General features: G+C 39.6%; 2 protein-coding genes across 2 annotated transcripts in view; one reads left to right on the forward strand and one right to left on the reverse strand.

Annotated features, from left to right (window-relative positions):
• The window catches only part of LOC104965436 (unconventional myosin-VIIb), a 7,326-nt gene extending 4,977 nt beyond the window's left edge, over positions 1 to 2,349 (reverse strand). Inside the window, exons 1-2 of the mRNA XM_010794392.1 lie at positions 1,985 to 2,349; positions 919 to 1,074 (exon numbers count right to left, since the gene is read on the reverse strand). Of these exons, the coding sequence (XP_010792694.1) occupies positions 919 to 1,074; positions 1,985 to 2,349 (521 nt within the window). The remainder of the gene's footprint in view (positions 1 to 918; positions 1,075 to 1,984) is intronic.
• An 838-nt stretch (positions 2,350 to 3,187) lies between these two features.
• Positions 3,188 to 7,664, forward strand: thumpd1 (THUMP domain containing 1). Its single transcript, XM_010794393.1, has 5 exons — positions 3,188 to 3,298; positions 4,673 to 4,847; positions 5,167 to 5,252; positions 6,191 to 6,353; positions 6,829 to 7,664. Exons 1-5 carry the CDS (start codon positions 3,188 to 3,190, stop codon positions 7,239 to 7,241), a joined length of 948 nt encoding a protein of 315 aa, XP_010792695.1. The 3' UTR covers positions 7,242 to 7,664.
• The last annotated feature ends 6,150 nt before the right edge of the window (positions 7,665 to 13,814 follow it).

Below are 13,814 nucleotides of genomic sequence, written 5' to 3' on the forward strand. Positions count from 1 at the left end.
AATATGTATACACATGCCACAACCTGAGGGACAGTGAATGAGACACACACACACACACATACGTGTTGAAATGTAATTGTNTACGTCATATCGGAAGCAAATCTGGATCTGCTCCGTTGTACCCCCGTTTTTAAAGATGTGGGTACGGAGGAAAAGAGAGAGGGTTTTATTTTCTGACACTTTGTGAGTTCCCTGACACACAGGGGACACATATTTATGTATAAAAGACATCACAAAGTGCATTTTGCATGATAGGACACCTTTAAGGCAGTTTTAAAAAAAGGATACTTCTAGGACAATCCTTATAAATTCCTTAATTATTTTCTGTGAAACATTACTTTAATTTCTTATTTGAGAAAACTGGCAAAAAAAAGGTTTTGCTTGGTGAAAAAAACTTTTGTGCATGAAAAAGTTCAACTCACCCAGAAGAAAACGTGACGGCTTCAGCCCTATTTAGAATAAGTATCTTAAGACAATTAAGAAAAACCTAACCTGGTAAAACCCTAACCTGTTTATAGATACAAAGTGCTCAATAACTTGGAAAGACTATCATGGACATTTTTTCCCCAACTGTTCTTAAGTAGTAGGCACAGAAGAGGAAAGTATGTAGATCAGACTCAGACAAGATGTTTTCAGTCACTTGCCTCTCAAGGCTTCCGTACCAATAACTCATGAGAGATTAGGAACATGCGGTCAGCTTGACATTTCCTTGTTCTCAGCGTGGTGACATGCACTTCATGGTGGCTGCTAACCAGAGCTGGCATGTTGCAACTGCCTCTTTTCTACAACACACTAGCTGTACAATCCTCCATCCTGTAACTGTTTGCATGCTGCCTGACATCACACACCCTTCATAGTGTACACACTGCTCTGAGACTCGTGAAGACATGTTGCTGTGAGCGTGTTAGCGCTGCTGACCTGAGGGAGCTCTGCAGCCGCTGCAGGCAGTCGGGGGCCAGGGCCTCTCTGCGCCGCGACTCCAGGAACCTCTGAGTGTGCCTCAGAAGGGCCTGGGAGGGGGGGAACATCCCGCAGCAGAGCCACAGCAGCTGCCAGCCCTGCTCCATGCTGAACCTGGGGGGGGGCAAGCAACAGGATGTAAACATGTGGGACACTACGGAGCGGAGGACCATTGGGTTGCCATTCAACACCATTCACAAACACTGAAACATTGGAGGGTTCTACTCCTGGAATTTGTTACTGTTTTTACTTCCTTCTTTCTTAATAAATAAAAATACACAAAGGAATACAAGTTTAAGCTTCTTTCATTCACCAGTCACGATTGTATTTTCTATAATCTTGGTTTAATCTTATTCAAGTTTGCTAGGGATGGAAAAGCCTTTAGGTACTTTAATGATCAATTCATCTGTCAGATATTTCATTTTAATGGTTGATTAACTGATCACTGGCCTATAAAATAGTAAACAAGTAGTAAGATATTTAGTAACAGTGATATTAAATAGAAAACCTCTGAAAAAAAACTTTTATTAGTGACACTGGAACCTGAAAAATATTAGTTCAAGTCAAATATTCTTGCTATTATGATCATTTTAATTAAAAAATATATATATATTGTCAATAACAAAACAATCACCATAGTAACAGAATGGGTCTTAACCCTTTGATCAACTGCCTTTCAAATACATATTAATGAAATAAATCAATGGTCACATGAGGCTTTATTTACTTAAATCATGAGTAAAGGCATTGATTGGCAAAGATTTTCATCATAATACAGATCCTAGGATTCATTAACGCCGAAAATCATTGTATCGCTCATTTACATTTCATTAAAAAAGAAAATATAATTATTATTTTGAGAGTCAGTTTCTCACTAGCTCTGAATACATATACAGACAGACCATGTAACAAACACATTTTTTAATAACAATAAAGGAATTCTGATTCTGATTCAACCTTTTCTTGGAAAAAACCCACCAACACTTAAAGAATCAGAGAGCAATGACAGCGGGGGAACACGTACCGGTTGTTGTTGCCGCTCATCTGCTTCATGATCTGGCAGTAGATCTCGTCCCTCAGGGCCTCGTTCTGAGTGGCGGGGCTGAAGATCAGGTCTGTGTGCTCCAGAGGACTCTGCATCTGCTTGGTGGGATAATCTCCCATATATTTCAGGATCGGTACACAGCAGTCAAGGAGGAACAACCATCCTATTTCGTTAACTTCAACGATATTGTGAGGTACAAATTGTTGTTTGTTAGGTAGTTGAAGGGATTGTTTGGCTGTAGGGTCTTGGCTTAGTATATTAGTTAGTGTAGCTAGGTTTGAATGGCCCTGTGCTATAGGCCAACCGGAACTCCTACACTTTACACTCTGACTTAACTGAATCATTTGTTTAAGACAGAGACGAGATATTGACGAGAGGAAATAGATAGCTAGATAACAAGACTGCATGATCATCGGATCTGTCATTAGCCCGCATGGTTTTTTATACCACTGCTACGCTGACGACACCCAACTAATTCTGTCCTTTCCCCGCTCAGAGACCCAAGTCGTCGCACGCATCTCTGCTTGCCTAGCAGACATCTCTCGGTGGATGTCTGCTCATTACCTCAAGCTCAACCTTGACAAGACTGAACTGCTTTTCCTTCCGGGAAAAGATTGTCCCACTCTTGACCTAACAATCAACATCGGCACCTCTGTTGTTCCGACTCAGACTGCAAGGAATCTGGGTGTGATTCTAGATAACAAACTGTCCTTCACTGCAAAACATTGCTGCTACAACCCGCTGCTGCAGATACACTCTTTACAACATGAGGAGGATACGTCCCCAGCTGTCCCAGAAAGCAACGCAGGTTCTGGTCCAGGCTCTCGTCATCTCACGCCTAGACTACTGCAACTCCCTCCTGGCTGGTCTACCTGCACGTGCCATCCGACCTCTGCAGCTCATCCAGAATGCAGCGGCTCGTCTGGTCTTCAACCTTCCAAAATTCTCCCACACCACGCCGCTCCTGCGGAGGAGCGGCGTGGTGTGGGAGAATTTTGGAAGGTTGAAGACCAGACGAGCCGCTGCATTCTGGATGAGCTGCAGAGGTCGGATGGCACGTGCAGGTAGACNCAAGAAACAAAGAATAATCTCCAATTTCCACCCCATCCATTAAAACCTCTTTGGTCGAACTCACACGATCTTAATCTTTTATGTGTTGGCCTTTTTTAGACGGTTGAAGGAATGTCTCAGGGGAGGAGGTTGGTGTGTACTGGTTACTCCCGTGCTCTTCAGACACGTGTTCCTACTTCCGACTGTCCGTACATCCGGGGTAGGCTCAATAAAATCGGCCCGGTCCGAAGTCTACTAACCCGCACGAAAAATGTCGCGATAGCCGAAGGTGTCTACTGTAAAAAATTACCTAAAAACAGTTTCGTGAAGTCTATAAGTAACGATAGCCCTATCAATTCTCGTAAGTACCTTTATATTGTCTTTTCACATTAGAGCTCGGCCAAAGAGTTTGACAATGGGATGGAGTGGAAATTTGTCAAAATATATTACATTATTTATTATTTACGTTTTTTTGGACATCAAAAACAGATACTATATTGTTATTTATTTCTGGAAATATTCGTTAGTCGTCCAGTTTCTTACAAAACGCCGAGGTCTGTTAAAAAAAACCCCACTTTTACCCCGTTTTACTCGCACCACGTTGGGGACCCAATCCCCAATAACATGTATTTATTAGTTAATTCATGTTTTTTAACAGGTCGAACCCAGATATACTTGCCAAAAAACAAGTTAGTGCTTGAGGTTTGTTGGTCGTATTATTTCGAATAAATATCAGTGTCGTCTTTTATATTTTTGTTTATGTAAGGAGTTTACTATATATTACCATTACAATTAAATCATGTTATTTTACATAATTGTTGATATATATCTCAGTTAATATATGGTAGGTTATAGAACAATAATGACTAACAGAAATAGGGTTTCATATTAATAATGGTTGTTCTTTTTATATCATTATTGCTGTCTAAAAAAAAAAAAAAAAGAATACACAGGCCTACTTAAAATAAATGTAAACACAGCACTTGGAGAGTCCTCTGCACATTTGAAGGGGAAAAAAATACAATTAAAATTGACCCACTAAAAATAGTTAACTGATTGAATTATGACTGAAAATCGTCAGCTGTCTTCCTCTCCCGTGTTGTTCCTCGATACGTAAAGGCTGCAGCACCTTTGACAACTTCTCTCTACATATCAAACATACCGGTAAACCAGCATCGTCTGCTGTGAAAACAGATAACTCTGTCCACGCAGAATTAAATCCTGTGTTCCTCCGATACTTTTCTTTGATGTATCCATAGTTCGCTCATCGAGCCGGGGGTCAGGTTACTCACCCGCAAGAAAAGGCGCTGGCGCGGGATCGTAGCAGGACATGACGCATCTTTTAGTTGACCTAATTAAAACGGTTTTGTTTTTTATTTATGTGTCACAGTATCACCTCAAAATACAAGATACGAAACATTTTCAACCGTGCAACAAAATATAAATAGTCCTACAAATACTTTTATTTTATTTCCTTCTTATTTGTGTCTAAGCTCAAGGGAGCCAGAGCAGAGGGCTTAAAGGGCTGCAGGTTGCCGGCCCCTGCCCTAACCCTAAGTAATAGTGGAGTTGCAGTAGTAGTGTAGTATACTGAAAATGCCTCTTCCATGACCACAGTTGCAGGAGAACAACGGGAGCAGCAGTGACGGGGAGGCCGAGGAAGAAGATGTGGACGTAGCGCTGAAGAAGGAGGTGGCACAGCTCAAAGCTTCTGGAGCCAAACGGGAGAGACGCTTCATGGCTTTGGACAGCGGGGCTAACAACGTCATCTTCATAAAAACTCAAAATATAGGTAGCCCCTTTTATTGAATTCATCTTTTTTTGTGTTTATTGGTATTTTCTTATTGAACAACAACCATGTACATCACGGACACATACAATACATGCATACACACACCCTCAACTTGCACCAGTATTAAAAGCATAGGCCTACAAATAAAATAAATAAATAATTTCACAGTTTCCTTTCAGAGGCAGTCCACATTCCCATCCCTCATAATGTGCATGTACGGCTCCCAGAGCTGAACCAAGTCATTGAATTAATCATTGATGTGATTTTAAACTTGTATATTATTGTGGCCATAATTCGTTTTTTTGTTTCTCTCTCCTAGAAGCTGACAAGTTGGTTCACCTCGTCCTGTCTGATCTCCACACCACCAAAAAGCACAAGTCACGTGTGATCCTGAGGATGCTGCCAGTGAGAAGCTAACATTGTTTTTAATATAATATATCTGATAACAGAAGATTGTGACCTCTCAAACCACGTTTATTTGGTTTGTTTGTTAATTGCGAATGAGATTTTTTGAAATGATCTATTTTTTTGTGGTCAGTTTATAAAAAAATATAGCTTTTTGTCATATTTACTGAAACTGCAACTATATGCTGACAGATATTCTCAGTTCTTCCTAATTACATTTGCAAGATTCAAGTGACCCAGAAGGAAAACAACAATCAGAGCGAGATGTCTTTTAATGCAGTGTTCATTGATTACGGCTCATCCACTGCCAGAGTAGGCAGCGCTGATCATTTATGAATTCATATTCTGTAACTGTGCTTCTTATTTCTCACCACAAATATCTTTAGAAACAGATTTCTGAATCATTTTGGAGTTGAGAAAAAGTGCTCCAATGCTTTAGTTTGTCATGCACGTTAATCTTACAGCTAACCCGTACACTAAAGTATGTTTCTGAAAACATTTGAGGCAAAGAACAGGGAATTATAGTAACACAAGCTTAATTCACTTTTGATTATCGCTACGTATTCAGAGTTCACTACCTTAGAGACTCATGGGCTCTGTTGTGTTGGTTTCCTTAGGGTGTGTTTTAATCTGGCTAATGTTAAGAGTAGTCGTTTTTTCACAAAGTCCATTGAACTCTCAGGACACATTGACAGTTATTGTAAATGTGATTTTAAAAAAAGAGAGTAAAAATACTAGGCTTTTGTGTCATATGCACAATAGCTAAAGTGTAGTTTTTGGTGATTCAAATCTTAAGTTCCTCGCTCCTCCAACAATGCAGCATATAATAAATAAGGATGTCAAATAGTGCAAGTGATGCAATGAAAATGCAGAAAGAATTAAGCTTACGGTATATGCTGTTGTACGCAATTTCTTTACCTTGCGTTGGTCTCTTCCAGGTAACGGGGACATGCAAAGCGTTCCAGGAGGACATGGTGAGATACCTGGCAACTTTCCTGGAGCCTTGGTTCAAAGCCCCGAACTGCGGCACGTACCAGATCGCCTTCAAGGCCCGCAACAGCAGCCACAACAAGAGGGACGAGATCATCAAAACCATTGCAGGTAGGTTTGAAGTCCAGCTAACAGGCCCTGTAGGGTGGTCCTTAGTGCCGTGTACATTTTCCAATTCATTTATTTTAAGCTCCAACCGCCGGAATTCATTATGATAGTCAAGAAAACTCTCCCGGTGAATTTTATTCAAATTCCAACCACATTTACCCCTGCCTCATAAACCTTGAAGTTTAGCCTCACGTAGGGTGGTCCTTATAATTGAAAGTCGAAAAGTCTAAGCTCCAACCCCCAGAATGAATTCTATTAGTTAAGAAGACTCTCCTGGTGAATTGTTTCCCTCAATCTGACAACATGTACCCCTTTCTCATCAAGTTTTCTTGACTAATAGAATGAATTCTGGGGATTGGAGCTTAGACTTTCAATTTTAGGGACCACCCTAATGCCCTGTTGTAATGTCAATTATTTTTTTTTTACTCTTTTTGATTGTCATTGAATAAAATGGGCACTTGTTTTTTGACTGTTCCAGGCATGGTGGGGAAGCTGAACCCAAAGAACAAAGTTGATTTGACTAACCCAGAACTGACGATCGTGGTGGAGGTCATCAAAGCGGTGTGTTGCCTCAGTGTGGTAAAAGACTATTCACTGTACAGGAAGTACAATGTCCAGGAAGTAGTTAAAGAGGACACACCAAAGCCTGATGCAGAAACGGAAACAAATACACCTGGGGAGAAGGACAAAAAGGATGAGAAGGAGACGAACAAGGAGGAGAAAAAGGATGAGAAGGAGACGAACAAGGAGGATGAAAAGGAGACGAACAAGGAGGAGAAAAAGGATGAAAAGGAGACGAACAAGGATGAAGAGGAGAAGAAGAAAGGTGAAGAAGACAATGACAACAATGTGCCACATGACAAGAAGGAGGATGAAGGTGACGGGGAGTAAAGGAGCTCATATTCAGAGAAGAGTTTTGTCATTTCTAAAAAGAAACCATCATCTTACGTTGCATATTGTCGTGCTTTTGTTTTTTTTGTAATGACTGAAACGACTCAACAAGAGAAGTACAGAATCCTGACGTAATTACATTTTTAAAATATTTGTAAAAAGATATCTGATACGTTAGTACCAGCTTTATTGAGATGTCAATTTTTTAATTGAACTGTACATGTCACCATTCTGCAGCGTTGCTGCCATCAACTTACAGTTTTTAATGCTGAATTCAATTTTTAAGTTATGGTTTTTGACATTTTACTCAAAGAATAAAGGGTTTTGTTCAGGTTAACTGGTCTCACATCTAGTAACTGAGTTTTTTGTTGCTGTTGTTTCCCAAAGCAGTCCCTGAATTAAAGTTACATGTGTGTTCTACTGTTTTGGTCGCATATCCTTCATTTATCGGACATTTTGCTTCAGTGTTTGACATAACAGGGAAGTAAACGAGAAGAAAATAGCGTGAAAACGACACAAGCATATTAAAACAAGTGCTCTGCTATTAAACTCCTGCAGTATTTATGTGGTCTTGCTTTTCCCATCATGTAGTCAGATGTCCTGTTTGACATTGTGTTATTCACCACTATCATAGAACTGGCATTTCTTCTCCCTTCCACAAGATGGAGTAACGGCCTCATTTTGTACCAGGACATTAACCACTGCAATCTGCATTGGTCTCTCGGGTGAGTTTTTTGAGTGATATCACAATTTTCAATATTTTATTGTTCAACAAATGTTTGTGAACATGATAAATATCCACAACAGACTCTCAAAAAGTATTAAATGGTGATGCGCTAAGAGTGAAAAGTGACAGCAGAGTTGACCTCACGGAGCTGCATGCTAACATGGCTATATATAGGCTACTAATTTCACCATTTAAATTGAGCCAGTCATCACATCATATTTAGCCGTAAAGACAACTGGGGATGATGGGGAATGTCTTTAGTTTTTATGGTCAATAACCAAAATATTAAACAAGTTAAATGATGAGTCTTGGTGAAAAGTAATCTCCATAATTCTGAGGGAAAAGGATGTCTATACCAAATGACATTGCAATCCATTCAGTAGTTGTTGAAATCCGCCTCATAGGGGCGATAGAGCAAAAGGTAGGATCACTAAAGTGAGTCTGTAGGTTTATCGTCTGGGGACCAATAATGTCTAAAATAATTCATGGCAATTTAATAGTTAATGGGTCTTTTTTAAGATTAAACTGGTGCTCCTTGCTGTTAATGATCAGATATTAACTGCTGTCTGGGTTTGGTTTATTTCCGTGTTTGCTGTAGCCTACTATTGCTTATTGCGACTTCTGCACGAGTAACATCTATTCAGCTTTACAGGAGCCAAATTGTGTGCTTATATTTTTGTAGAATTATCTCAAATATCTTCCGCATCCACTGAGCCGTTCTGTTTTCTTTGGAAGAAATTACCTGGAGGATTAGGCCTTTTTGGTAGATTCGTAGGCTAAGTAGACACATGCAAACAGAATATCTTATAAGAATAAACATGTTCTCTAAAGCAGAAATGTTGCAGTATATAAAGACGTCCACAGTTCTTCCTCTCTGTCACGCACACACACATGCATTAACAGCATTGTGAATTCCTCTCGTCTCATTACTCCGTGTTGCTGTGACCCATCCGTCGTTATCTGCACCACATTCAGCTAAAACTCACAAATTGCATTCTCCCTGCTCTCAGGTGCCCCAATCAGTGTGACCTGTGACGAGTTTATAGCTGCAACACAGGGGGGAAACACTGTTATTAGTGAAATGCCAATTAGACTGAGTGACTAGCCTACATAATTACTAACGCACAGTGATGCCTCATAATGATTCGTCTGTGGCGGTATCTCTGCTATAGGGGAAAATCATAGTTGAGAATTGTGTACAGATGCCAAGGCAATTATATTGTTGTATTAAACAAATTCACGTTATTTCAATATTATGTTGAATTAAAAGAAGCATGATACAAAGAGTAAAAGTTTAAAATAGTAAACAACATATTCAAAAATCAAGAGAATATTTATTATTATTATTTCTTGCTGCTTAATAATTTGAGAGGCGGCATCTTAATAGTATCTTTGCTGCAATTTAAAAAGATAATAATAAAAATAAAAGTGTGCAGATGCCAAAGCAATTACATGATTGTATTATAATAACTGCCCTATGAAGCTTTTTGGGTTATCCCTTTACCTTGTATAGGTTCTCCCCCCCCTTCCTGAAACAACTCCATTGTTTACTTCCGTAACAAAGTGACATCAGTATGCAACACTAGCGCTTCTATTGGCTATTTCTACAAGACATTGTACGTGAAAGGTCAAGGGGCGGGACATTTCTAAGCGGTTGACCAATCACAACAGAGCCGGCCAGCTAACCAATCAGAGCAGACTGGGCTCTGGTTTCAGACAGAGGGTGAAAAAAGGTGCTGCAGGATAAGAAAATAAAGAGCTTTTTGAAGATTAAAGCATGGAGACATGTCACAGTAGAGACTCTAATTACTGATATGGACCTGAAAATGAGCAGAAAAGGGCCCTTTTAATAATTTGAAAGTGGCGACATCTTTGCTGTAATGTCAAAACTATAGGTAGAGAACATACAAATAAAAGCAACATTGTGTACAGATGCCAAGGCAATTTTATTGTTATATTAAAACATATGCAGGTTATTGAAATGTTTCATTGACTTCCAAAAATAAAATGCAGAATCTAAAAGTTTCTAATGGTAAACAAAATCAAGATAATAGTTACAGGACTAACTGCTGCCTTTTGTCAACGTGAAAAAATAGCCTCTAATGTTTTAATTGACCCCGAGGCCATTTCTAATTAAACCTCCACTGGCTCTAAAGCCCACTGCTTCCAGCCAAACAGTAGCACACACACGTACACCCAGGATTGTCTGCTCATTCAGGTTTAAATGTCACAGGACTGTGAAACAATTGCATCCACAGGCGCATGTGCACACGTCCCGGGGGTCAGGATTAGCATCCACTGGTGTGGCTCCATATCTGACCTTTATGAGTGGCTAAGTAGTACTCTCTAGGGTCTCATTTGTCTCACTTTACCCCAACAATGCCCTCAACCCCCTCACGACTGTAGCCTTCCTCTCTCTCAGAGCAGAATAAATGTGCCGAGGCTCAAATTGTTAAGCTTCAGGGATTTTTAAGGACTCCCGGTCTAGTTTTAGGTACTTGTGGGTAAATGAACCATGAAAGTGGCTGAAGATTTGGTGAACGGATAGTATGATAACATTTTCGAAATAGAAAAATCCTATATATAATAATAAGAGTTTATCTTTGAAATAAAGATAATTATTTGCCTTAATAAGTACTGTGCAGGTGTGGTTTAATACATTTGATTGACAACATAAGCTTACAATCCTTCATCACATTTTTGATTCGAGGGTTGCAAAAATGTAGTTTGGTGCAAGTACATGACGTCACCTTTTCTAACAAAGCCTCACCCTCTGCAATCCACTGAACAGACAACACGCTGAAAACTGTAATGTAAAAATAACTAAAACTAGAGATGCATAAAATAGATATTTCCCAGCCAATACCGATAACCAAAAGTTCCCTAACTGTTAAGGCCGATACTGGAAATATAGCTAATTAATTTACATTTTTGGTTTTCAAAAATAAGTTTATAACCTGTAGTACTTCAACCCCTGAGGGTACGAGAGGCTGAGTTTTATTGAAGTAACATGTATGATATATTATTACTCCTCTAATTATCTAAAGACTTGTCTTCCTCTGAAACTGTAGAAAACATTGTTACCCCATTACGCCTGTTCTTCTTCTCTGTATTAATTGGGGTTTTTTGCTTTGTATCACCAGAAGATGATTTATTATAGCTATCTATCTATAGGTATTTCCTTCTCTGAACAATATATCATAATATACATTTCCCATTAAATGCTGAATATTGGGTACCTATACTGGCATCAGTATGCAACACGAACATCGTTGTGGAGCTCATCAAAGCGGTGTGTTGACCTCTGCTTTAACATTATAATTAGGTTATTAATTAGGTTGCAAACACTTCATTAATCATTAAAGGTCCCATGTCATGGCCATTTCTACTGATCATAATTCCATTGTCGAGGTCTACTAAAATAGATTTATATTGTGCAATTTTCCAAAATCGCATTGGTTTCTCATACAGCATCTCCGTATGTGTATTCACTCTCTGTCCTAAACAGCTTGTTGGAGCTCCTGCCCCCCCCATGTGAGCCCAGTGTTAGAGTTTTACTCGCTACAGGGTGTACTTTGAGGGTTTGTGACTTTTCAGACCATTTACATGCATAAAAACCTTCATCACACACAAGGGGACGGGTAATAACCTGAAAAGCATGACATGGGACCTTTAAGAACCATTTATAAACCAGTTCTAATCATACATCAACATAGGCTCACTATATGGCAAGATGACTAAGCCTTTTGATTGATCCCCCCCCCCCATCCATCTTGATGTTTCTTGGCATCTCTTTACGACCATTTATTTATCTTTATCATAACATTTATAACTGCCAAAAGGCAGCCTTGTAAAGTGTTAAACACATTCCCATTTTTTTACGAGTTACTACCATTTCCAATTGGTAAAAGGGAGCCTCATTGTAACGACAAATCACCATTTATTAATGAATTACTACCATTTATAATTTGTTTAAGTTATATTAAGCTATGCATACATTAGGGCGTGGTCACATTGAGTGACAGGTCTGTCCAGTGACTGCTGCTGTTAGCTTTCTGCTCTAGCAGCTCCGTGATGCTACAGGGGCTCTGCCTGCTCAGCTCATCCGGGGAACATAACTTGAACTCGGCTTGTTGTGCTGGTGCCTTGTGGACTATTCTTCATGCTTATATCGGACTATTGTGACTCGCTCCGCGTTTAAAACAGACGGTGCATGAATGCGGTTTTGCGGTAAGTGAAATTCGAGTACTTTATGTATGTGTTGCTTATGTTTTGAGTCAGCTAATCAAATACAATTTAATGTAATAGTAAGCATTGGTAATACCAATGCTGATAAAGTAAACTATTTTGAGTCTGGGAGAAGGTACTGTACCCAGTTCCTATGTTCGGCAGTTATAGACTGGGCTTTCTTATAGGCCTACAAGAGAATACAACCACAAAAGAAATCAATATGGACCATTACTGTATAATGATCCTTAAACCATGTTATACAAGGCAATGAACAAGAATGGCATTTTGAAACATGATGTGCAACAATTTTTACTGTAATTTGTGTGCATTTTGTTGTTAACTAAGATGATGTTATGATTTATTTTGTGTTAGTATGCACGTGGACGCTTTGGACATACCTGGAGAAGGAAGAAATGGGTCTTCGGAATGTTAAAGACAAAAGGCGGAGACTAGTGTTTGGGAGACTAGTGTTGAGACTAGTGGAGAAACGATCAAGATGCCACCTTGTCCCTCTGATTAGACGGCATGTTAAGTCAGGAAGTAGCATTATTAGTGATGAGTGGGGGGCATACAGGAGAGTGCTGAGTAACATGGGGTACAACCACTACACCATAAACCACAGCACGTGGCTTGTGAACCCCCAGACTGGCGGTCATACCCAACATACAGAAAGAGCTTGGTCGACCGTCAAAGGACATGTCCGTAGACTGAGAGGTTGGAGGAACACCTCAAGGTTCTTGAATGGTCATCTTGACTTGGCTCTGCTCATCCTGATGGACTGCTTGGACGCTTGTTCAAGGATAACACAAAGCCTTTCAGGTCTGAGTACCATTATGTCTTAACAACTCTTTCATTTATGTCTGACAAAAGACGGCGGCTGTGGCTAAGTGGATAGAGTGCTGGACTTTGAATCAAGTTCAAACCCCACTGCAGTCAGCATGTCGTTGTGTCCCTGAGGAAGACACTTCCCCCCAAATTGCTCCTGTGGGGATGTGCACAGTACTGAATGTATGTAAGTTGTCTTGGATAAAAGCGTCTAACGAATGACATGTCATGTAATGAAAAGCTTTTATGTGTATCAGTCATTCTAACAGTCATTACTTTGAGTCCTGATTTTCTTCATGTGTGAATAAAATGTTTTGCTTGGTTCTTACTTTGCATTTCATGTGAAAAATGTGTATTAGGTCAGTGTGAATGTTATAACTCATTCATAAATAATTAATCCAACACTTGTGAAATATTTAGTAATTATTCGAAAATATTCCTGTTACTCTATTTGTCCCGCTGACACTGGCCAACGAACGGGTTATCACTCGGGTTAAATAGACATGACCGACTCGGAATATAACCGATGGTATCGAATGAAGCAAGAAGAAAGTAGTCGGTCGTAAGGAATCACAGACAACAAGTGACTTCAACTAAGAGGGGGTAGGTAGAACTACAAAAACCGTAGAGAAATTCCTTCCCCACTGGTAAATACTTACTTCAATGATTGTAAAATGTTGACGGTTTCCCTCGGAATAACATTTTCACACTTTGTGTAGTGGTAGATAACTACTCAGTGATTGTAAAAATTTGACTTTTCCCCACGTCAATAAAATTTCAAATTATGTGTA

The sequence above is a fragment of the Notothenia coriiceps genome, unplaced genomic scaffold (assembly GCF_000735185.1).
Source record: "Notothenia coriiceps isolate Sejong01 unplaced genomic scaffold, NC01 NC01_scaffold00037244, whole genome shotgun sequence".
Taxonomy (NCBI): Eukaryota; Metazoa; Chordata; class Actinopteri; order Perciformes; family Nototheniidae; genus Notothenia; species Notothenia coriiceps.

Coding starts and splice junctions, on each gene's coding strand:
- thumpd1 (XM_010794393.1), top strand. CDS start 3,188: ATGTCTCAGGGGAGGAGGTTGGTGTGTACTGGTTACTCCCGTGCTCTT. Junction 3,299..4,672: donor GGCTCAATAAAATCGGCCCG/GTCCGAAGTCTA, acceptor CCATGACCACAG/TTGCAGGAGAACAACGGGAG. Junction 5,253..6,190: donor TGATCCTGAGGATGCTGCCA/GTGAGAAGCTAA, acceptor GGTCTCTTCCAG/GTAACGGGGACATGCAAAGC.